The sequence below is a fragment of the Danio rerio genome, chromosome 16 (genome assembly GCF_049306965.1).
Source record: "Danio rerio strain Tuebingen ecotype United States chromosome 16, GRCz12tu, whole genome shotgun sequence".
In the NCBI taxonomy this organism is placed as follows: Eukaryota; Metazoa; Chordata; class Actinopteri; order Cypriniformes; family Danionidae; genus Danio; species Danio rerio.
Window position 1 is genome coordinate 49,503,741 of NC_133191.1, and position 26,912 is coordinate 49,530,652.

At 35.9% G+C, this 26,912-nt stretch overlaps 1 protein-coding gene across 1 annotated transcript; it reads right to left on the reverse strand.

Annotated features, from left to right (window-relative positions):
• Positions 1–1,739: 1,739 nt before the first annotated feature.
• On the reverse strand, positions 1,740–26,912 carry gapdhs (glyceraldehyde-3-phosphate dehydrogenase, spermatogenic). The gene is given in 11 exon segments (NM_213094.2): positions 1,740–2,131; positions 3,594–3,691; positions 4,914–5,076; positions 5,154–5,305; positions 7,412–7,493; positions 7,616–7,734; positions 7,816–7,906; positions 11,070–11,176; positions 14,003–14,099; positions 15,967–16,026; positions 26,890–26,912. Coding segments are annotated over 10 exon segments (1,008 nt in total). The 5' UTR covers positions 15,996–16,026; positions 26,890–26,912; the 3' UTR covers positions 1,740–2,061.

Below are 26,912 nucleotides of genomic sequence, written 5' to 3' on the forward strand. Positions count from 1 at the left end.
AGAAAACGCGAGTTGCTTCGGTCCAGTACATGGACGGATTCGCAGCCTTTGCTCAATGCTTTGTTAATGCACCTTTGGCAGCAATTACAGCCTCAAGTCTTTTTAAATATGATGCCACAAGCTTGGCACACTTGTCTTTGGGAATGTTTGCTTATTCCTCTTTGCAGTACTTCTCAAGCTCTATCAGGTCGGATGGGAAGTAGTACAGCCATTTTCAGATCTCCCCAGAGATGTTTAATAGGAATTAGCTAGCTCTGGGCTCTGGCTGGGCCACTTAAGCAAGGACATTCACTGAGGTGTTGTGAAGCCATTCCACTGATATTTTGGCTGTGGGCTTTGGGTCATTGTCCTGCCCCAGTTTGAGGTCAAAAGCACTCTGAAGCAGGTTTTCATTCAGGATGTCTTTGACCATTGCTGCATTCATCTTTCCCTCTATCCTGACTAGTCTTCCAGTTCCAGCTGCGTAAAAACATCCCCACAGCATGATGCTGCCACCACCATGCTTTACTGAAGGGATGGCATTAGCCTGGTGATGAGCAGTGCCTGGTTTTCTCCAAATGTAATGCCTGGCATTCACTCCAAAGAGTTCTATTTTAGTCTCATCAGACCAGAGATTTTTTTTTTCTTATGGTCTGAGAGTCCTTCAGATGCCTTTTGGCAAATTCAAGGTGGGGATCTGTCTGGCTACTCTACCATACAGGCCTAATTGGTGGATTGCTGCACAGATGGTTGTCCTTCTGTAAGGTTCTCCTCTCTCCATAGAAAAACTCTGGAGCTCAGACAGAGTGATCATCGAGTTATTGATCACCTCTCTGACTAAGGCCCTTCTCCCCAATCACTCAGCTTAGATGGCCGGCCAGCTCTAGGAAGAGATCTGGTGGTTCCAAGCATCTTTCACTTACAGATGATGGAGGCCACTGTGCTCATTGGAACTGTCAGAGTTGCAGGAATTTTTTTGTAACCTTCCCCAGCCTTGTGCCTCGAGACAATCTTGTCTCGGAGATCTTCAGACAATTCCTTTGACTTCCTGCTTGGTTTGTGCTTTGACATGCACTATCAACCCTGGGACCTTTTATAGACAGGTGATCTCCAATTAAGCTGCTGAAGCATCTTAAGAATGATCAGTGGAAACAGAATGTACCTGAGCTCAATTTGGAGCTTCACGGCAAAGGCTGTGAATATGGATGCCCATGTGATTTTTCAGGTATATTTTATTTTTTTAAAATTGTACATTTTTACATTGTCATTATGAGGTATTGTGTGTATAGTTTTGAGAAAATAATATAATTTAATCCATTTTCTAATTAGGCTTTAACATAAAAAATGTGGAGAAAGTGAAAGGCTATTAATATTTTCCAGATGCACTGTAGACTGCTTAACTTTTATTTATGATTTACATATATGCCATCAGTTTACCTTAATTCTTAGCCATGCAAATGACAACTTACATCAATTTCGGACAAATAATTTAAATAAAATATATTCATCTTCTTATTCATCTATCAATATTCATACACTTAAATTTTTATTAATATACAGTACATTTTGGTTAAAAAATTACGCATTTAATTTATATTAAGATCAAAACTCTCAATAAGACAACAGTAGGCAACTGGAATATCACATGCAACATATTTTGATCAAGTCAATAACCTAAAAGCCTTGAATCTGTATTTGTGCAAAACATTTGATACCATGATGCAATACAAGAAAATAAAACCCAAAATGACAGACATGGGTTTGTTTTTCCAAACATTTTAATTAGTTTCTTTTTTAAACTGCATTACAGTAGCCTTTATACCTCATTAAACTTTATTCGGTTATTCTCTTTACACCAACACAACGTGATTACACCCAAAATGGCAACAACTACAGCAATGCCTGTGGAGTGACACTGACACAAATACTGTCAAAAGAAACTAACACACACACACACAGACATCTACAGAGACGAATGCAGCGTCTCGTAGGTGGGAACAGGAATGCTAAGGTGTGTCACGATGGCTTTAGCTAGGAAATGAGTGCGTTGAAAAGAAGGAATGGTCTGGCTTTTCTGCGGAGTTACTCTTTGGAGTGCATGTACATTAACAGGTCAGCAACACGATGGCTGTAGCCAAATTCGTTGTCATACCTGGGAGAAAAAAAGAGGGAGAGATAAAAAGAAAAACATTAGAGGTCTACTTTGTCTACTGACTTACACTTTATACACTATAACTGCAGGTTAACTATGTTTATATATATAAGATCCACCTTATACACCATAGGTCTCAAACTCAATTCCTGGAGGGCCTGCAGCTCTGCACAGTTTTGCTCCAACCCTGATCAAACACAGCTGATCCCATGACTCTTTTGAACACCTTGATTATTTGGATCAGCTGTGTTTGATAGGGTTGGAGAAAAACTTGTGCAGAGCTGCGGCCCTCCAGGAACTGAGTTTGAGAGACCTATGCTATACACAAATACCAAACTTCACTGATTTTGATTGTGGTGCAGTAATGTGCACCTTTTGTAATGTTGCTTTGAAACAGTAATTATTGTGAAAAACGCTATACATATAAACCTGAATTGAATTGACACGATTTTGTGTGTGTGTGTGTGTGTGAAATATGACACCTGGGCAATATAATCATAATAATAATGATTCACACTTTACAATAAAATAAAGCTAATGTATTTACTTTGCAAAACCTGTGCAGCATATATTAAATAAACAACAGTTCAACATTTGCTCATGCATTATTAAAATTTAAAGCTGTGCTTGTTAACATTAGTTAATGCAGCGCGAGTTAAGTAAAATGACTTTATTTTATTTAACATACGTTAACAAAGAATAACAAAAGTTTTGTATTTTTTAAATAATATTTTTGTTCATTTTAGTAAATATATGATAAAAGTTGAAAGTAAACCTGATTATAATTGTTGTGGATTATTATTTGTTGTTATGGATTGTTATTAATATTGTTATGAACTGTTATTTATCATTGGTATAGTGTGGAGAAGGGGTAGGATTAAAAAAGCATCTGCTTCTTACCTTTCCTTTTTGGACATGTATGGGTTAAATTTGTTTTGTATTGAGTTGTATTATTGCCTTTGCTTAACCTTGTATTTATTATAACATTTTATAAAATGAATTGTATTAATTTTATATGTTCAAAATAAGGTCTAAAGTCTGTTGTCTGAAATATAAAAATGAACATATAAAAAGTCATGAAACCATATTGTATAATTTATAATTATTATTAATTTATAATCAAATAAATGTTAAACATTTAATACACTAAAATATAAAATACACTGAATTTAATTGATTCAACTGAAAACGACCATTTAAACTGACTCATTAAATAGACCTTACATCTAAAAGAAAACGATTGTAAATACAACATTGCAGTTTACAATTTTGATTATTTTTAAACAAAATTCTTTCTATTATATTCAACTATATACTTTTTGTTTGAGCATAGTTGCCTTTGATCAGTAGTTAACAGAATAAAACCAAACTTATCTTTTATTCATTCGCATAATGTAATATCTTATTTCATTAGTTACATTTTTATATTAGTTTTAGGTATTCATTTTTGGTTTGAGCTTACCAGGAGATGAGCTTGACAAAGTTGTCATTGAGGGAGATGCCAGCGCCGGCATCAAAGATTGAAGAGTGAGTGTCTCCAACAAAGTCAGAAGAAACGACCTAAAAGAAAACAACAAATAAACATATATTCATTCCACTATACACTGGGTGAAAAAATAAGTGTTGAACACTTTATGATTTTTCCAGGTAAATATATATATTTCTAAAGAAGCAGTTGACATGAAATTGACCCAGATTTTCGCAAAATCAACAAATAAATACAAATTTGTTATAAATAATAAAAATAGAATGACACAAGGAGAAAGCACTGAAGAACTAAAATTTAATAATTCTTTGCACAAAAGGCTTTTTTGGTAACGACAGCTTAAAGGTGCCACTTGTGTGGAGAATGGAGTCACATTCATTGCTTAGCTGTTCAATTTAAAAAACTTGACGCTTCTGTTAGCCTTTTTTATCAACTCTGATCTTCAGGTCTTATCTATATTGGATTTAGGTCAGGTGATTGGTTGGACCATTCTAGCAGCTTTATTTTCTGAAACTGATTGAGTTTCCTTGGTTGTCTTTGTGATCATTAGCCGTTTTCACACAGTAATACCTGTAAATATTCAGAAAATGTCTGTACCCACTTTACCGGTAAATAAAAAAATTCACAGTGCACACAGGCAATGATGTTCTATATTTTTCCTGAAAAAGCACCACACACACACAAACATTTTAAAATACTGGTAAACTGTGACAAAATTAACCAGAAATGACCTCTTTTTTGACCTTGCGCTTGTATTTGTAAACATGAAGGGGGTCGGTCTTTCACTTTTATTTCAAACTTTAGCATTCATGCAGCTGTTTTTGGTCCCAGAGATGAACCTAAATAAACCTAAGTATAGGAGAAAGGTGTTGTCGCTAGCACCCCAAGTCAGAGATGTTACCTGCAGCTAAAAAACAGTTACACAAAGGTATGTGCAAAAGTACTGTGATCAATTTAGATGAGCTAATACTAATTTACACTGATGAGGAGCAGGATCGCTGAATAACTACTGAGAGATTTTAGCTGCTGTCTGGTCTTTTCATGCAATTTTACACCTTCCTTTCTTCATGTGTTCAATACTTTTTATTTCATCACATGTAACTTCATTTCCAAACTAATTCGTTTTGTTTTCTTTGTATTTATGGATTACTTTGGTTGTTACTGACATCTGGGGAAAGTTTTAGGTCAACAGCACCTTTAGAAATGGTGATAAACGATGATGTAGTCAATACTAATTTCACCCGCTGTGCAGTATATACAAAGATATGCATGTAAAAGCTGTGCTACTCCACTTACTGAATCCTCTGTGTATCCCAGAATTCCCTTCATTGGCCCATGAGCGGCCTTCTTGACAGACTCCTTGATGTTGGCGTAGCTGGCGGGCCTTGTAAGGCGGCAGGTGAGGTCGACAACGGACACATCAGCGACTGGCACACGGAAAGCCATACCAGTCAGCTTTCTACAAAACAAGGAGAGACGGTTAGGTTTCTCTGGTCGAGAGAACAAACAGACATCATTTTGAGCTGTCAAACTGACCCGTTAAGCTCAGGAATGACTTTGCCCACAGCCTTGGCGGCACCAGTGGATGCAGGGATGATGTTCTGGTGGGCGCCACGTCCATCACGCCATGCCTTGGCAGAGGGGCCATCGACAGTCTTCTGTGTGGCGGTGTAGGCATGAACTGTGGTCTGTGAAGAGGATAAACTATTAGAAGGCTTGTGGATGGTATAGTATGCACCTTACATGTTTTTATTCCTTTTAAACCTGTTTTAATGTGTTTTTTATTTCTTGTACTTAATGCGTGATTATTTTATGTTTCTTTTAATCTTCTTGTTTATAAAAAACACTTTGAATCACCATATTTAAAAATGCATTTTACTTGTGCGATGGTAAAGTTGACTTTTTAGCTGTGGTCGGTGTTAAAGAGATAGTTCACCCAAAAGTTACAATTGTGGCATCGTTTGCTCATCTTCCCCTTCATCCAAACCAGTTTGATGAAGAGATTTTGATGAACCAGCAGCCATTGACATTCATAGTAGGAATAAAAAATACTATGGAAGTCAATGCCTGCTGGTTTAAACATTCTTCAGAATATTTTTTTTTATGTTCAACCATAGAAATCAATTCAAAAAAGTTTGGAACCTATTTTTGGGTAAACTAACCCTTTTTTGTAAGGCCCAAGCAACTTTTTATACTATTGCACATTTAAAACAGCAGTCATACCTAATACTTCTGTGGCATCACCCCACATTGATTTCTAATATATATGGAAATATGTTCAAATTACATACAGTTTAAGTCAGAAGTCCCCCCTTTGATTTTTTTTCTTTTTTAAATATTTGTTAAATGATCTTTAACAAAGCAAGGGAATTTTATTTTGGCTAGAATAAAAGCATTTTTTAATTTTTTTAAAAACTATTTTAAGGTCAAAATTATTAGCCCCTTTAAGCTATATTTTTTTGATAGTCTACAGAACAAACTATCATTATACAATAACTTGCCTAATTATCCTATCCTGCCTAATTAATCTGGTTAAGCCTTTAAATGTCACATTAAGCTGTATAGAAGTTTCTTGAGAATATCTAGTTAAATATTATTTACAGTCATCATGGCAAAGATAAAATAAATCAGTTATTAGAAATGAGCTATTAAAACTATTATGTTTAGAAATGTGTTGAAAAGATGTTCTCTCTGTAAAACAGAAATTGGGGAAAAACAGAACTAACAATTCTGACTTCACTGTATATGACATACAAGTTCATATATGGATTTCATAAATAAAATATGTTATATAAGCAACACTTATTTCAAAAATATGCAAAAATGGCTGCTTACACACACACACACACACACACACACATATATTCAGCCATTAGAATAACATATATGTTCATATATATTCAAAAGTAGTAGTTATAATTTAAATATATGTTCATATAGAAGACATAGAGCTCTTAAGACAAGGGTCTCAAAATGTCGGCCCACGTGCCATTTGCCATCCCCTCCTCCATCTGGAATGAAACTGATGTCAAAAATATAACGAGATTCGACCCCCCAAAACAATGAATCACTATGATTGTTGTGCATTTGCAAATATTTGCCACCTACTGGACAATTAAAGTACTGTACTATACATTTGGGTTACTTTCGGTTTCTCTCAGCGCGAAGTCGAAAGTAACGCACACAGAGATTATTTCTGTGGCCGATTAAAAGTTAAAATATATGTCTTTAAGTGTTCTATTTTTACTAAAGCTCTATTTTTGAAAATATTGAGGGTCATTAATTATAATTAGTTTTATACCATCTGTATTGTGTTGTACAAACACTTCTCCATGGCTTTTACGTTATGAAGATGGTATACATAAGATAATTTTGCTAATATTCGATTCAAATGGTCTCATTTAATAGATTTTCCTCATACACATATTAAGATTTGTATAAAAAAATCATTATTATGCATATTATTAAATTGTAGTATTTTCACAGCAATTTCAACTACCCTTTCAATACAAGGGTATTAAAAACAAAAAAGGAGCTTTGACTGCATATACTCCTGGGAAGAATGTCTGAGTGCAGGCCCTCCAATGAATTGTCAGTTACTGATATAACACCCTGCCAATTTGAGTTTGATACCTCTGTCTTAAGACAATCTACAATGGCTTAATTTGTATTCTGAAGATGAATGAAGAACTCATGGGACTGAAACAACATAAATGTAATTAATATCATAATTCTGATTTGTGGGTGAACTAACCCTTTAAGTAGGAATCCGATCACACCAGGCACTGACTTACCATGAGAGCCTCCTCAATACCAAAGTTGTCATGAATAACTTTAGCCAGAGGAGCCAAGCAGTTAGTGGTGCAGGATGCATTGCTGTGATTCGTTCAACAAAAACACACGTTAATATGGTTATTTCAGAAAACTGAAAGAATTGTTCAGTAACTTGCATGCATTATATATTTGATTTACATGCTGACATGCACTTGGTTCCTCACCTGACAATGGTCATGCTGGAGGGGTCATATTTGTCCTGGTTGACTCCCATCACAAACATGGGTGCGTCGGGTGATGGAGCAGACACAACCACACGCTTGGCTCCACCCTGGATGTGAGCCTATAGGAGATGAATTTTAGGAAATCTCAGTATCATGATAACATTTAGTGATTTATGTTTACTATTCAGATCCCGACTTACTGAGGCCTTATCAATGCTGAGGAAGACTCCGGTGGACTCGACCACGTACAGGGCACCAGCATCACCCCATGGGATCTCAGCAGGCTTCATGCTATGTGCAAATAAAAGAGAACATAAGCACAAAACTTTATGTGATGTTTTAAGTAGAACAGTGCCATTGTCCACAGTACTATTCTGCAGTATGTGCCTGTGTATACATGTTTTATATCCTAGTGGGGACTTAAACCTGAATGCACACAGACTCATGGGGACCTAATCTGAGGTATTTGTTTCGTTTAGCCTGTATAAACCATTCAATATGCTAATATCATTGGCCAATGAACAGTTCCTACTTCTCATCAAACTTTTTCAGAACTATATCAAGAGGCAATTCAGTCATAACTAATGTTAATACAGTCGTTAGTTTATCGATATGTGGACATTTTTAGATAAAACAGGAAACACGTTAAGACCATTATTATTCTTTACATCCCTCCAAATAATCTACACTAATAATAACAATAATAATCTTGTTGTCTATCCAAGTTTTAGGAGCAATAAATATTAACTTGACTTGTAGTTGATCATTTGGTACCAGAAGTGACTTATATGAAAGGCAAAGGTCTCTAGATTACGCTTATTTTACCATAAAAAATACGATCATGCTTTGATTCATCAAGATTCTTTGGATTCATCTTTAATGCCTCCTCCTTCATCTTACTCCAGACGTGCTCAATAAGGTTCATGTCTGCTGACTGGGCTGGCCAATCCTCAGCACCTTGACCTTTTTTGCTTTCAGGAACTGTGATGATGATGAGAAGGCTGAAGTATGAGAAGAAGCGCTATCCTGCTGAAGAATTTGCCCTCTCCTGTGGTTTGTAATGTAATGGGCAGCACAAATGTCTTGAAACCTCAGGCTGTTGATGTTGCCATCCACTCTGCAGATCTCTCACAAGCCCCTATACTGAATGTAACCCCAAACCATAATTAGTCCTTCATCAAACTTGACCGATTTCTGTGAGAATCTTGGGTCCATGCGAAGTCCAATAGGTCTTCTGCAGTATTTGTGATGGTTGGGATGCAGTGCAGCAGATAATTCATCGGAAAATTCTACCTTCTGCCACTTTTCCAAATGATCAATTAGAAGTCAAGTTATTATGTGATGCTCTTACAACTGGGGTTGACGACAAGACTTTTGTCAGGAAATGTGTATGTCTTGGACTCTCAAAGTGCTGTTAGCCATAATCTTGCATTTTAAAAATCTTTTTTTTTTTTTTGGCTTAACTATACATTTGTCTATGATACTATTCTGCAGTGTTTGTCGGTGTGTGTATACATGTTTTTATATTCAGAAGGGGACCTAAACTGAATTTACACAGACTTATGGGGACCTAAGTTGAGGTTTTACATAGAATTAGGTATTTTAAAAATGTAAAAATGCAGAATGTCACATTTGAAGGTCGGGTTTAGAGGTCTGGGATATGAATGTTTTTATTTTAAACATAAGAAATTTTAACAGAAATTAAATAAATTATTTTACTTAAACACAGTTAGGCCCAATCCCAATTCTACCCCTTAGCCCTTCGCCCTTGTTTTGCGCATTCACGTGAAGGGGTAGGGGTGTCCGAATTCTCTTTAGCTTGAAGGCGTAGGGCTAAGGGGAAAAGCTAGATACCACTTCGAACAGACATTTTTAGGACCAAACTTAAAGCCAAGGGGTAAGAAAATTTTCTAGAATACACCAGCCACAACAGCAGTATTGCTGCACGCGAAAATTTATTACGCGTAAAGAGATCCACAAATCAGTATTTTTGTCATTATTATAAACTTTTACAACAAACAAGCATATGTTTTAATATATTCATAACCGCATTTGTGTTTTACCATCATGCTTTAATAAAAACCTCTAAATTTCGCGATCTATAATCCATAATCATAACTCCTGTACAGCAGTCCCACAACATTCTGACACTCGAATCCCCTTTCAGAAAAGTCTAGTGGCTGGGAATTACCTTTTTACAGTGTCTGCTGTAATGGTAATGTTGTTTTTTGTGTGTTTACATAGATGAATATGGCCACTGTGTAGATACACAGTACAGTTAAGATCTTATTGGCACATTATATCGTTATGATAACATGATATATGCCTTCAATGATTTCTTGAAGATAAATATCAAAAAATAACGCAACTAGAATAACTACAGCAGTCACAATCGTCTGATCTCATATGAACATTTCTTTTTAATTTTCTTTTGTAATTTTTGAAGCCCTTCCCCTTCACACTTTGTTTTAACGACCAAGGGGAAGGGGTGCAAAAAAAAAATTGTGATTGGGCCTTATTGTCCTTGATATGCCAGTTATCGGCCTTTTGATGATAAATGGCAACACTTTATAACTTATTTTCACTTATTTTTAAGTTTGCCCATTGATTAAATAACTTTAAATCTTTTACCCAACCTCCTCTAACCTTCGTATTCTTTTTTACTTACTTTTAATATCATTATCTTTTGTTATTTATTATTCCATAGTTATTTTTGCACTTACTATTGTTATTATTATTATTATTATTATTATTATTGTTAAGTCTTTTTTATCATTACACTATTTTGTCTTCTCTTGTTTTAGTTACAAAAGTTTAAAAGAAAATGAGGAAAGTACTTCACTATGTCTGCCAGTTTAAGCACTTATGTATATTTCACAAAAAAACAAACAAACAAAAAAACAGCTATAAATCATAAAGAAAGGGACTAAGCCGACAAGAAAATCGAATGAATTAAATCATAAAGAATGACTGCTGGTGATTGCTTTGGTGATGCTTTATGGGAGTAGGCGGAGCTAAACAAATCTCTTGGTTGACTTTCTGAAAAGTTCTCTGATTGGTGTAATTTTCTGTATAGTATAATGTGTAATGGAGTGTTTCCTAATTAAAGTCTGCTATTGAACTTAGTTTAATTAAAGAGCATTTCTGGATTCATTCAATGCATTTAAAAAAAAAACCTGAGGGTTTGTCATTGTCTAAATTTTTTTTAGTCAGATGAATAAACCAGAAACAATCCCTGCTTTTGTATATGACCAGTTTGATACTATATAACTGATAAAAAAACAGTCTGAAAAGTATTCATGATTTTTTAATGGTATGCAGTGTACACTATGAAGTATGTTGAAATATTCCTTTCAAGGCATGTTTACTACAAATTTAAACATGTTTGAAGCTTAGAGATGCTAAGAGATAATTGTGAAGGGCCACTAAGATATATAAAATAAACCAAACGTACCACTGGAACACAGAGATGGCCTGACCATCAACAATCAGTTTTCCATCCTCCATGTGAACTTCTCCCTTGTAACGGCCATGAGTGGAGTCATACTTGAACATGTAGACCTGCAGAGCAAGACAAATTAATTTCCTTCATTTTTACTGTCGTTTGACATTGCTGAATCAGAATTCATTTTACAGAACCAGCCAATAGAGTCTCGCTTTTAGGCTTGCACTTTTGGATTGCACTCTCAGGCAACCATGTTTTCTCTGCAAGTGACGACATTTACAGTCGACACCTGTGCCGGCTTGCATGAAAGTCCTTTAGTAATTTAACTTAAGAGTGTCTCTGAGATAAGGGATTTCATTGACTTTTTATCTGTCACCCTTACCTAAGTGTCTTTTTCTAAGTGTTTCACTGCAGTTTCTGGCAACATACGGCGACGGGCGCCACAGTTGCTATAGTTATGTAAACAGATCGTATTTGTAGATCGAATTTCTTTACAACAACTTTGCAGTACATCTGTGCCACTTTCTTTCTGTTAAGCGAGTCGAGACGTTCCCTTATCGAGTCGATCTCGACATCATGTTTAAAGGACCTATAAAACTGGGCTGGGATCGTGAAGAGCAGGGGTCACCAAACTTGTTTCTGGAGGGCCGGTGTCCTGCAGATTTTAGCTTCAACCCTATTCAAACACACCTGAACAAGCTAATCAAGGTCTTACTAGGTATACTTGAAACACCCAGGCAGGTGTGTTGAGGCAAGTTGGAGCTAAACCCTGCAGGGACACCGGCCCTCCACGACAGAGACTGGTGACCCTTAATTTAGAGACTTTTAAAGCTGCACTGAAACTTCTAATGGATGCACTCTTGTATATAAACTATATATTAGTTTACTTATTAAATGGTTTTATTTAACTATTTATTTACAGTCCTGTAAGTCTTTTATCTACAACATTTTTATTTGGGTGAGAATGCTTGCATTTTGAGTGTCATTTCTTCCTTTAAGAGAACTGATTAAATCCCTTAAATGTTTGAAGAGAAAATACTTAATACTTAAAAAAAAGGGAAAATATTTAATGGCAGCTTTAAGTCAATCTTTTTTCTTTTTTTTCCCCCTTGCAACCTGACTTTTACTAAGAGTACCCTTAATCTTAAACTGAGGGATTTTTTGGTTAAGGATTTTCATCCAAACGAGTCTTGCACTTTCCTACCACATCACTTGCATCGGTATCTGCATTCTTGTTTGCAATCGTTCCGCTGAATAAAGAATAGTTTTCCAAGTTGTTGAAGAATCATTGCTATAAGTCCATGTGTATCCGTTAGTTGTAATACTACAACTCTTTGAAATGTTTACAATAAAAACTAAAATTTAAATTAGCATTAGCCTGGTGTTTTTTTATTCATAACTGTGGAAGAATACTTTGTGTGTCTACTTAGACCTAATAGTTGATATATTAAATAATAAGCTTTTCTGGAATAAATGTTAATAGTAGCCTGCTTTAAATTTTCATTAACGCATTATAATCATATAATGAATACACAAACCACTTTTCGGGGGGTGGGGGATTTGCCATGGTATACAACTTAAGTACTTAAAATTATTTGACAAAGTCGTCACTGGCAATGTAAAAGAACTGGAAACTTACTTTCGGCTTATTTTGATTGCAAGTGACGTGAGTGCAGGTGTTGATTGTAATTGACATCACTTGTAGAGGAAGCATGGGTGTCTAAGAATGCAAGCCCAAGAGTGCAAGCCTGAAAGTGCTAGTGCAAATCTGCAGCCAGACCCTTCTCCAACTAGCACTCACAAAGAATTAAATTTTTTTGTAGCTTAGTTTACTTCAAAAGTCTGTAATGTTTTCAAAATGTACCTACATCTAAAATAGTTCAGTAAAATGTTTAGTAAATACATATAAAAAAATGGATTAGAAAGTCTTTTTTTTCTAATCTTTTTTTTTGTATTTTTTGTATTTTTTTAGAAAAGTTTTTTTTTTTACAATAAAAGAACAATGCTTTTTTTGTTTGATTATATTTTAAAATGCAATTTATTTATGATGCCAAAACTGAATTTTCAGCATCGTTCCTCTATTCTTCAGTTTCTTTTTATTAAAAATGTTTATACAATGTTGATTTGTGTAAACTGTATTAGTTTTTATTATTATTTTTTTTGTGATTATTTAAGTTTAAAAAGAATAAAGTGTATTTGAAATATCACCTTACATAACATCCTTAATGCATTTACTGTCCGTTTAAATAATTACATTATTTATTACTAATTATTACTAAATACGGGCGATGCAGTGGCGCAGTAGGTAGTGCTGTCGCCTCAAAGCAAGAAAGTCGCTTGGTCGCTGGTTCGAACCTCGGCTCAGTTGGCGTTTCTGTGTGGAGTTTGCATGTTCTCCCTGCGTTCGCGTGAGTTTCCTCCGGGTGCTCCGGTTTCTCCCACAGTCCAAAGACATGTGGTACAGGTGAATTGGGTAGGCTAAATTGTCCGTAGTGTATGTGTGTGTGTGAATGTGTGTGTGGATGTCTCCCAGAGATAGGTTGCGGCTGGAAGGGCATCCGCTGTGTAAAAACTTGCTGGATAAGTTGGTGGTTCATTCCGCTGGGGCGACCCCGGATTAATAAAGGAGAGCCGACAAGAAAATGAATGAATGTATTACTAAATACTAAAATATTTCTGTCCACAAACTATTGAAAGTTATTGCTTAAACAAACATAACAAATGCATTTTTGGTACTTTTAATATCCTTTAAATTAACTTTACAAACTCATGTTAAGTTCATGCATGGATGCTGAAACATACAGTTGAATACATGGTACTGAAGGCACCTAAAACAACACTACATGTAGTGCAGGCCCGTGTGTCTGTCTGTGTGTTAGTTTAACATGGCTGATGCTTTACACGATGCCAAGAATCATCATTTCTGCTTCATTGAATCTCACCATGTACTGCAGGTCAATGAAGGGGTCGTTGATGGCGGTGACTTTAATTCCCTTCTGCAGGCAGGCCCTGAGGACCAAACGGCCAATACGGCCAAATCTGCACAAAACAGACAGCAATGTTATTCAAGATGTTTGATAAGTCATAAAATCTTCCATATCTCCTTCTGAAAAATGTCTCTCATTCATCCTATCTGCAAGTAACACAATGGAAAATTCCACTGAAGATCTGTCTCCTGATTGGATTAAATAAGTGAATAAATGCAACTTTGTATTATTATATGTGTATTAAGCTTATGAAACATAACATTAATGAATCATTTGTGACAATTGATATACTCTATGACTTGGCGACACACATTGCTCGCTTTAGTATATAACAGTGGTCTGCGTGTGCATGTGTGGATGGAGGCTTAAGCTCATCCTGGGTAATCCTGTTGTTGTAATCATTCTGAATCAGGCCATTTGTGCTCTCTTTCTTTGTCTCTGTCTTTCACCACATTGCAATCTCTATTTATGGAATTATTATTATCATACACTGCAAAAAAATATTTTCTTACTTTGATTTTTATCTTGTTTCTAGTCCAAATATCTAACAATTGCTAAATCAAGCAGCATTTTCTTGGCAAGCAAATCCCATAGTCTTGTTTTAAGAAATAATATGTTAAAATTAAGTGAGTTTTTCTTTAAAACAAGCAAACATATCTGCTAAAGGGATAAGCAAAACAATCTTATGTCAAAAGGACAAATTTGATTATTTTGCTTACCAGATTGGATGATTATTTTGCTTGTTTTAGAGAAAAACTTAATTTTATTTCTTAAAAGAAGACTATATATATTTGCTGGTCTAGAATATGCTTCTTGATTTAAGAATTTTTAGATATTTGGACTAAAAACAAAACAAAAAAGTCTAAGAAATAGAAGCATTGTGTTGCAGTGTAAATGTGTCTTAAAGTTGTTCTTATTAAATGGAAAAAAATCCCAAAACTATGATGTTTATGTAATAGATATTAAGAAAATGATATGTAAAATCAATGATTTATTTTCAAACTTTTGCATGTATTTCCCAACCCGGGCTCATTGTGGAAACGTAGCCCCGCAGACGTTTCTGCGGACTGCGATTTACGTCCCGGGAGATACGTATTCGAGCGGTTTTTGTTTTCGCGGATCCGCGAGAGGCCAATATGCACGCTTATTCGCGTCTCGGGCGCCTCTCGGGAGTGCGCGCCGTTCGCGCCCGCGCTGGTCTCGCGCGAAAAGTCGCCGGATCGGCCGACTTGGCCGTCCTCCTCATCCTCCTTCCCTAAACCCGAGGGACGGTTCGCAAAAGCCGTCCAGAAAAAAAAAAGAAAAGCAAAAGCCCTCGTCTTCGATTTCTACCGCATTTTCGGATCCCGCCGCCTTCTCGCCCTTATTTTTCGTCTTACCTGATTTCCCGAACCTCCGTTCCCCGGACTCGATCCCGGTCGTCGTCCACCACGGCCGGCTCCTCCTCCGGGGCCTCCGCTCCGCCGACGCAACACTGTGAGCTAGGCGGACAAACTGGTTGCATCGGGAAAGCCCTCCACTCGGAGGCGAGCCGTCGGCCGGCGAGCGCGAAGAGGAGGGGCGGAGCGGCGCCACACTGCCCCGCAGCGTTTGCTCAAAAAAAACTAAACGCGGCCTTTACGTACCTCCGGCCACGTAAATCGCGGTCTCCAGAAACGTCCGCGGGGCTACGTTTCCAGAATGAGCTCGGGTTGGTATTTTCTTTGTTATGATGAATGACTATGCTTTGGTTTGTTTTCTGAAAGTAAAAAATGTTTAGTCTAATTTCTTCCCCTTTATAAGGCCTCAGTGTATCATCAGGAGCCATGGATATTCATTTTTTGCCTCAATGTGTTTATATACTGTTTGTTTTTTGACTTGTTTTGAAGTTTTTAGGGACCAAGCAATTTTAAGCTTTTACAGATGAAATATGAACTTACCCATTGATTCCAACACAAAGCTCAGACATTATTGCAAGAGTGTGGATTGTGGTGCTAAACCTGAAACACAAAAAAGACAAAAAAGGGGCTTTTAAAATAACTGCAATAGCAAATACCGAAATAATGTTAGTTTTATAACGTAAAGGTGTTTTTACTTAATATTCCTAATGTCAATAACGTCATTAGTGTGCGATTTTTAGTACCTGTTAACTTCCAAAGATAATAAAGGTGAAGTATTTTTCATTTGTAAAATATTTTATTAAAACAATAATAACCAATGAACAAGGTTGTTTAAGTAAATAAAAGCATGCAATAATTTCAAACAAGGTCATTTGTTTAACAAAATACAGCAAATGCAATTTATAAGTAATGAATTGTAATAATATTAATGTATTTCTAATTAAATTATAGTGGCACTATGGCTCAGTGGTTTTTCTGTGTGGAGTTCGCATGTTCTCCCCATGGCTTTCCTCGGGGTGCTCTGGTTTCTTCCACAGTCCAAAGACATGCGCTATAGGTGAATTGAATGAGCTAAATTATTGGGTTAAGGCTGAAAGAGCATCCTGCTGCGTAAAACATATACCGGAATAGTTGGTGGTTCATTCCGCCGTGGCTATCCTAGATAAATTAGGGACTAAGCCAATGGAAAATGAATAAATTAATAAAATTAATAATTTATAGTTAATTATATGTTACTAGAACTATGGCGTAACGATGGCTCTGTGGGTAGCAAGATCGCCTTGCAGCAAGAAGGTCGCTGATTCGAGCCTCGGCTGGGTCAGTTGGCATTTCTGTTTGGAGTTTGCATGTTCTTCCCCGTGTTCATGTGGGTTTCCTCCGGGTGCTCTGATTTCCCCTATTTCATGTGTGGCGACACCAGATCAATAAAAAGACTAAGCCAAAATGAATGAATGAACGTTACTAGAATGTTATATATAAAAACTATTTATAATTACATGTCAAACTAATTTAACTATCTTGCATATTATACTCTGTATGATGCAACTGTGGTTTAGATTTACTTTTGTCTTATTTAGATTTCGATTTAATATTGCTATGATATAAGATTCTGATCATTCCTCCTATTCTTGCTGCAGTGTTCTGTCTAAACACGCATGTGGGACATGAACTTTCTCTGAGCCAGTGTGCTGTTCTGGATGGTGGGTGGAAGCTTGAACTCTTCTCCAGTTTGTATTGTTTTCGGGTGCATTAGCATGCTGACTGGGAATTTTCCAAACCTCGGTCTCACTGGACCTGCATACTTTATGAGCCTGGCAGAGCAGAAAGTCTATTGTGTTAAGACACGTCTTTTATTCTCTTCACTTCATGCAGAACAGGGCCGGCAAGTTGTGCACTTCATAAACTATCAGTAAACTTCTGCATGTGCTCAGAGGATGTTTAGAAATCTGCTGAAATATGGGGAGTTTGGTGAAAGGCGGAATCTACAGGAATGCATTGGCAAACAATTCTCAGTGTGGGTTTTAATATTCACAGGTTGTCACATGCCCGACGTGACTGCAGTTTTCTCTTTTATCTGAGTGAAAGCATGTTGTGGTATGTGAAGACAGGCTGTTGTAATCTGAGACAACTGGACTAAAGTCAAATATTATTACATCATGCCTTATATGGATAGGTAAGGAGAGAGGAGGATTTTTTTTTTGCAGCAGAAAATGGATATGTTTTCATATTAAGCAGGAGGGAGTGTGTCACTTGTTAAAAAAATGAAACAAATCAGTAAAAATAAATTACATGTTTAAAATAAATTTCTGTTTAACGGCGAATTTTAATAACTCTTTTTTAATAACTGATTTATCTTTGCCATGATGACAGTAAATAATATTTGACTAGATATTTTTCAAGACACTTCTATACAGCAAGTGACATTTAAAGGCTTAACTAGATTAATTAGGTTAACTAGACAGGTTAATTAGAAAATAGATAATTAGGCAAGTTATGGTATAACGATGGTTTGTTCTGTAGACTATCAGAAATAATATAGTTTAAAGTGGCTAATAATTTTGACCTTAAAATGGTCAAATATTTTAGCTTGATTACAAACACAATTATTATTATTATTATTTTATGTTTAATTTTTATTACAGTAAATGTTCTCCGTTCATATCCAGTTGAAGTCAGAATTATTAGTCCCCCTTTGATTTTTTTTTAAAATATTTCCTACATAATGTTTAACAGAGCAAGGAAATTTTCACAGTATGTCTGATAATGTTTTTTTCTTCCGGAAAAAGTCTTTTTTAATTTTAAAGCAGTTGTTAATTTTTTTTTAACCCATTTTAGGGACAAAATTATTATCCCCTTTAAGCTATATATTTTTTCGATAGTCTACAGAACAAACCATCATTATACAATTATTTGCCTAATTACCCTAACCTGCCAAGTTAACCTAATTAACCTAATTAAACCTTTAAATGTTACTTTAGGCTGTAAAGAAGTCTCCTGAAAAAGATCTAGTAAAATATTATTTACTGTCATCATGGCAAAGATTAAATAAATAAGTTATTAGAAATGAGTTATTAAAACTACTATGTTTAGAAATGTGTTGGAAAAAAATCTGCTCTCCGTTAAACAGAAATTGGGAAAAAAAATTAACGGAGGCGAATAATTCAGGGGGGCTAATAATTCTGACTTCAATTGTTTATTTTTACATATAACCAGTTAGAGTTGATTTTAAAATAATTGAAGAAAACACTCACTATCAACTGTGTATGATTATTTATTGAACATCAGTGTTGAACTACTGAAACTAATACGCACCGCCCACGCTCATCATCGCTATCAAATCGACCAATCACAAAGCCTGCGCTATGCGGCGTCGAGACGTGTAGTTACATTTTTTTAAAGGAGGTGGGCGGGTATACGACCCCGCGAAGGCAGCGCCGGACCATGCGCTCGACGCAGTAGTATAAATCAATCTGAACAAAGTGGAGTCACGTGACTGTAGGGAAAGCAATTGAAAATATTCGATAAGGAAAAATTTCAACGATTAATGGTTCTGAATGTTAATTTCAATTACTTTTCGATTAATCACCTGACCCTATTACACTATTGATTTTACAAATACATTATTTGTAAAAATACAGAGATGATAACAGTATTGTTTTTGAAAATGCTGACACACATTTTAAATTTGGGGCCTTAATAACACTGTTGTCATCTAAATGAGAGACAAAACAAACAAAAAAAATTCACAAAAAACATTTTGCCTGGAAACTGCATTATACAAATACTCCCTTTAGTTGGGCTTTTAATTTCACAGAGATGGGTTGCTGCTGGAAGGGCATCCGCTGCGTAAAAACTTGCTGGATAAGTTGGCGGTTCATTCCACTGTGGCGACTTCAGATAAATAAAGAGACTAAGCCGACAAGAAAATGAGAGAGTGAGTTGGGCTTTTAACAAAAAATCTAAACCAGTTTAGAAGTGTTTAGAATAATTTGATTTCTGATGTCTCTTCGCAGCGAGACGTAAAGTCAATTACTTTAATGTACTGTGTTTACAAAATAAATCCTGGAAATGACTCAAATGCGTTACATTTTGTTTGACATTTTAGGATAAATACATTTTAGCAAACAGAGTTATGTGTACCGTTCATGCATATTCAACAAAAATACAGCTCTTTAAAAGCACATAGATGTGACTAGTTGATGGAGAACGTCTCGTATGTTAGGTTTTAGTGAGCGACGGTTTGTTTTGAGTCCACATGTTTATACTTTCATCAAGACAAGTAGTGCAACATATAGTTATTAATGAGATGGATGAACTGGTTTTCCATAAACACCATTGATTCAACCTCATCTGCCATTCTGAATCTCTGTGTACACCATTGAAATGCCCAGAAATGACCTTCACGCTCTACTTGAAAGGATGGCCTGGATGGAATACGGTTAATCTGAACTCAGTTGTGGTTCACAGTTTATAAGAAATCAATACATCCTTTAATACAGATTTTAGTAACTTTTGCATGAAGCCTAAAATGTGAAACACTGTTTAATGAATGTAAAGCTTCACTGGTAAATCCAAAGGCATGAATGACCATCAGATCATGAGTTTGAGCTAGAAATGGACACTACTGCAGTAGCTTTTACAGGAGAAATTCCCCACAAGCGGCTAATTTTCCAGACACTAAACAATCGCTTTCCAATCGGCAATGGCAGTTTCCATGAATACTGAAAAATGACCCGCAGGCTTACCCACAATACAGCAATCAAAGTGACACCTTGACCAATCAAGCTAAAATGAACATGGCTAGCCTTTCCGACCAACTGAGTGAAATTCACTCAGATGGATCAAACTCAGTTCAGTTAAAGATCATGTGAAGTGCTTCAGTGTTTGACGTAATCTCAACCGAAACACAAAGAAAGGGCAGGACATAAATTAGCTCCTCCCCTTTAAAAAAAACAGCCAATCCGCTTGTTAAGTATGAAATACTGTTTCCGAGTTCAGGCCGCTACTCATTTGAACTGAGAAAATATTCGTTTATGGACACTTTTTAGTCCAATCACACATTAAAGTGAATTTAATATAAAATCATGGGGTACACAACAGTATCTGGGCTTGCTGCATCACAAATAGCAACATTTAACAATTTCTGAAAAATTAATCACTTTCTGGCCATTGGATATTAGGCATGGATATATATACTGCGATCGATTTGTTGTAATACTGCTTTGTCGGTGAGAGTGGTTGAGATCAAGCGTATCGAATGAAAAGCAAATGGGACGCATCTTGCAGGGGGCGGGGCATGTCAGATACTAGGCAGAATTTGATTAGTTATCATTTGAAGAGAAACAAAAGTGTGAGGTGACTTGTATAAAACCGTTGATCCATTAAGGCGGAAGTGACACTGAAAGCTTTACGTTTACATCAGTTTTATATCTGCTAAACGCAAATTTTGTCACTGTTTTGAAGCACATTAGCTTATAGATATCCTAAAAACTAATAATACTGATGCTAACATCTAAAAAATTTCATGAAACCTTTAATGTCAAACACCCTTTGAATTCAAGCGTATCTGTCTGCAGACTGCAAAACAAAGGCGTAAGATGAAGGGACGTAACTTGTAGCAAGTTAGAGGCATAGCTTGCAGTTATCGAGATTCCATTAAACCATGTGAGATGTCACAATGAGATGTTGTTGGCAACTCCACTTGCTGACTTTTTCATCCGTTTTGTGATGACAGTTACCCTACTCGGCATCCCCCCTGTGGTTGCAAATAACAGTAAAATGGCGAGCGCGTCAAGTATGAAAGCCTTCACAACTTGCGGCTGTGCGTTAAAAACAAATGGTTGGGTTTAGGGTTGGGGAAGGTGTAGACATTAATAACTATGTTGGTTGGGTTAAGGTGTGGAGTAGGTGTAGATGTTAACTGAGGTGCAGCGCCATCTTGCCAACAAAGTGGTTTTGACATGTCTCCATAACTTCAAGTTATGCCTCTAACGTACAATAAGTTACGCCAAGGCCCCTTCATGTTACGCCCGTCTTGCAGTCCGCAGACAGGCCCTATTCTTTGAATAAGCAATCAGCTGGGATTTACTTTTTTCGTTGTGCAATTCTGGCTGTACAAGATGAGCTCTGAACCCGCACTCAAATGTGAGCTAATGCACCACAACCGATGGCCCAAATCAGCAGACTAGATCAAATCAGGTCATTTGTCTCAAAGACCTCAAGGGCAATGTGAAAGAGATGAGAGCTGATTCATATATAGACAATAGGGGTTTAATTTATTGCCAATGCTTCATTCGAAATGTCAGCCTTAAAAAGCGTTCAACTTTTTCAGTGTATTTCTGCCAAGTCTGAATTGGGTCAATTTAAAATAGGAAAATCCTAAATGGAGTGGTATTATTACACAATAAGGAAGCATGACTTGATGATGTCAGTGATGATGTAAGAAGGAAACGCAGTCTCTCACCGTGTGCAAAATGACAGACTGTCCTTGCATCTGGCTGTGTGTGATTGAAAACATCCCTATAATCTTCTAATCTGCTCGTGTCTGTGTGTGTTTGTGTGTGTGTGTGTATGTGAACCATCTACTGCACCTGACCTCCGTAATCCTAATCCAAGTATTCTATCCTGTGCAGTCTTGTTAAGGACTTCCAGGTTGCATTGCATTTAAACTACAGACCATCCAGCAGATTTAGCCTCGGGCTAAAATAATGCATTAAATATGCAAAGGAAACTGGTACAGAAATTCTGGTGCATTCGCTCAATTTAAAAATTAAGCTTCTGATTCATGGAGGTAAAGCCAAGAATTAATCAACAGATGAATTTCTGCTGTAAGTCAAGCAATGTGATGAAACCGCAGTAACTGATCACATGATGCTGACAAGGTCAATGAGTGCAGGAAAACAAGTGTCTATGTCGCCATCTTTGGTTTCTCTTCTTCACTCCAGACTTCTTTTCTATGGGTTTTTGCTTTTTATTATTTTGGTTTTGGTACTTTTGAGTCTATATGTATATTTTTATGCAGCTTTACACTTGAATATGGCTTTTTGTCTGCTTGAAAAACTCCGACAACAATAATAAAAGTGGAACAGAGTTAATGAGAACTGGTTTCCTGCCAAAAGCCTGCTGTCTCCAATTAGATCTGGATCAAGTGACACACACACCTCTGAACTGACCCTAAATTCAATTCCCCACGGTTCTGTCTAGCATCTTGTTGTCACATGCATATCATGTGTAACATGACTCTAAATATTAAACGCTAATTTTCAGATTACTACTATTGTGCTTCATAATGTATTTTGGAATATATATTTGTATATTGATTGATTAAATAGTCTATATGCAATGCATACACCTGCTCACACATCAAGGTAAAATTCCCCCCCCCAAAAAAAACATTTATTAAACTACATTAAAGTCAGCATTCAATTGAAATTTAAACTATCTATCTTATTAATACACGTTACTGAGATTTTGATGAGACAATAAACTCCTTTGTGGTGATGTATGTCACACATTTCCAATTATAAGTCTTTTTACAGAGTTTCTTCATGTTCCATCAGATCAAATTTTTTTAAAACCCTTTTAACAACATCATGAATTAAATTTTAGACAGAGCTAAACAATAAGGATTATTTTAATGGCCAGTTTGTTTGGTCATGACAGCAAAAACAATCGAATTTAGTTATTTCTTATCTACATATTTTAATGTGTCAAAACAAGACAACTCTAGTTGTATATACTTTTATTACAACATACTGTCTCTTTTAGTTTAACATTGTTAAAAAATCTTTTTCTTATGGACACAATTACATAAATGATCAAAAATATATAGTTGTCGGCTTTTTTCTGAATGGATTGAGGATAATTCCTATTCAACATAATGCCTTTTCAATTTCATGTCTATAAATATTATGTCCACTCCTCCTTACTTCTGTAAAAAAAACTTTGCACAAATGAAAGATCTGTGGCGACCCCTGATGAATAAAGGGACTAAGCCGAAAAGAAAATGAATAAATCAATAAATGGAAGATCATGTAAAGAGAAATATTGCTCGGTTATTATTGTAATTGTTTGGACAATTTGCTTTGAAAATGTCTAATCACTATTATATCCTTGCAATAAAATAGTATATATATATATATATATATATATATATATATATATATATATATATATGATTGTTGGTGATTGATTGGATGGATGTTGGACTGATTGAATAGCTTTACTTGGACAGGGGAAAATTAAGACCTGTTGATTGATTTAAGACCTACAACACAATATTTCAGTGAATTTTAAGACTTTTTATGACCCCGCAGACACCTCGTCTTAACCCCCAGCATTTTCTTACATTGGACTGCAAACATGCATTTATGTCCGCCGCCATTTAATTTACATTGCAACTATATGCAAAGGTATTTGCTTTCGTAAAAGCCACAAATCAAAGTGACTTTATTGTCACGTGCCAAATTCCTAGCGAAGAATTACTACCATAAATGCACCATAAATGGCCTACAACAATATTGTGCTACTTGGAAGAATACTGTTTATTGTTCACTGTATCTATAAATTGATTTTTTTTAATTTACAGAACTCTTATTTCACATTGTTTCAGCCCTCGTTTGACAGGATTGCTCTATTTCCTAATGCAGAAGGAAGCAAATGTTGACTAACCACCGTAGTGCCACACCTACAGTACTCTCTTAAGGACAAGAGGACGGCATTTCTGTTCTGACCCAACATGCAGCCATTTCCTCAGACCAAAAACACCTCATGCGACAGAACAAGGACACGGAGATGAGAGTAACTAGGACAGCACATACTGCCGTTTGACTGGAAAAAATCTAGTGCTATGAGGCATGAAACAAAACAGGAACTTCAACTGTGTCACTTCACGAACAGCAAGCAATTAATGAATAAACAACAGCATCAAATGATTATAGACTCTGATATTCATTTTAGTAATAAGTATAATTTTTGAAGCATTGTATTTCTGGTGGTGCCTATTAAGACATCCTGAGGAAGTGCTGTGTCATTCCAGCCAGACAATAGCAGGCAGCAGAGTAAAACATGCTTTTAGAAAACAGATAAGCTATACTACTAGACTAGCACATGCATTTGGGTCATAATTTGTTCACATTTGGCTTCAGTAATAGGTATGACGTAAGAAAATTTAATTACTCCACACAGCAACCTACTGTTCCCATTCTTGGCCCTTTTTAAAGACATATTTGAGCAGGGAATGGTATTAATACTGTATTTCGGTGTCCAATGGTGCTAATTACAGCCTTTAAAACCCCCAGAGGAAACAAAAGCCCTCTCTTATAATGCACAGTCAGGGAGTATGTGCTAACTGTAGATAAATTATTACCCATGCAGATGTCCGCAGTTTTTTAACCCATCCTTAAGTCTATTTATTTACTTGCGTAAATGTTTGTACATTCATATTTATTCAGTTTTTATATTTATTTCTGTAAAATTATTGACTAAAATGAAAATGTTCATACGATTTATTTACAATACAGTTTGTAAAGTAATATTTTCTGTTTTTTAGTAGATATATTATATTAGAGACTTGCTTTATAACCAGATAAGTGGATCTAATTGGAATTTTTGCATTGCAAACATTAAATACAAGTCAAAAAGCTAGTATTTTTTTTATTTTATATGTTTAGTTTTTAGTTATGATACTCCCAAAATCATTCCGCATAAATCTGCAGATCTTTTACAAAATTCTCTGCAGAAATAGCAAAAAATGTGAGCAGATTCTGTCTGGCCATACCCTAGCGACACACATAAAATGATTATTTTTAAATATATATATATATATATATATATATATATATATATATATATATATATATATATATATATAATGGATATAAATAAAGATATTTTTGAAATATTTGATATATTGCATTTAAAATATATTTAAATCTAAACTCAATGTTTATTAATGTAAAAATTCATGCCATCTCTGGACACTTTTGATGATGTAGACACAAGTGTCAAACCAATGAACATCATCTGCCACTTGTGATGTCATGACATATAAATCACTGCAGAAGACAGTGATCAAACACCTGATTTTAATATGACAGGAGTCTTATTAAGTGACACCACAGTTTGAACACCCACATTTATTTTCTGTGAAATGACAGACACCATAAATTACGCTTGAATGGCCAGCTATAGGGCCTTCTGGTTGCCACTGGCAACTGCAGATCAGACTGCAGAAGGTCATTGAGGAGGGACTAAGATGCAGCCCTGCATAAACATGTATTATATTTCATCCATCAGTCTACAGTCTTCTAATTACACTTGAGCATTATGTAATATATTAAAATTATAATCTGTGTAAACTATCACAGCAGAATGATAGAGCATCCTCCTAAAAATATCATAATCCAGTCTGAACCGGTTCAGGTGCATCTATTACTTGGTTGAGCATAAGGGAAACCACCGTAAATCAGCCAAATTTACCACATTATAGTGGTTTGGTGGAGTTTATTCATCAGGAAATTGGTAGGAAATGACTGTAAAAGTAAGAAATGAAGTTTACTATTGCTCATGATTGCAAATGTTTTCAGATCTGAGTCATGTTCCCCACTGCAGCATCAAACACGACACCAGTCACGTACATGAGGGAGAAAAACTCCCATGATGCTCACCGTTTAACATGTCCTCTCCGAATGTATATTAAAATACATGTAGACGCAGTGAAATATATTAAATGCCCTCGTGTAAAACAGTCATATCACACTATTACCACACAGACGTTTTTATTATTCAGATAAAATTATATAATTTGACCTTGACAGTTCGCTCGACCTTCGTGATGCTACAGATGTCCTTTGGGTCGGACATTACTTCTGTTTTCTTCTTGTTTGTGCATTAGAGCGCAAAAGGTTGATTTTACGTTGAAAGAAGGGGGAGTGATTCCTATAATCATGTATTATTCGTCAAAGTCAATATGTCGAATAAATTTAACAATTTCTTTACACAAATAAGCACTCTGAAAATGTGCTCAAACGACACGGTGTCGTGTTTAGATAAGTTTTAAAAATTCAGATCGTATTTTCTCCCCCGTTTCGCAGCATCTTTAGCAGATGGTACATTCTGGAAAGATATGACGCAATGAGCCCATCGCAAATACCGAACGTCACGTTGCTCATTATTTAACGTTATTTTTTCAAAAAGTCGCTCAAATATATTTGACGTGATGTCTATTTTACTATTTTACAATAGAAGAGTGAGTTAATTCGGCAAAATGTCTGATAAAATGTATGAATGAACCACGCCTCCTCATATTCGTGCAGAACCTGATTATATAACCGCTTCCTCACAAGCAGAAACGTGACAACTTACAAGCTAAATGTCATCGTTAATAGACTGAATATGATTTTAACATCATACAGTGTATAAATTCGACCTGAAAACTACTTATCTGTATTAGCAAGGACTCACCTCCTTCAGTGATGCTGCTGCGG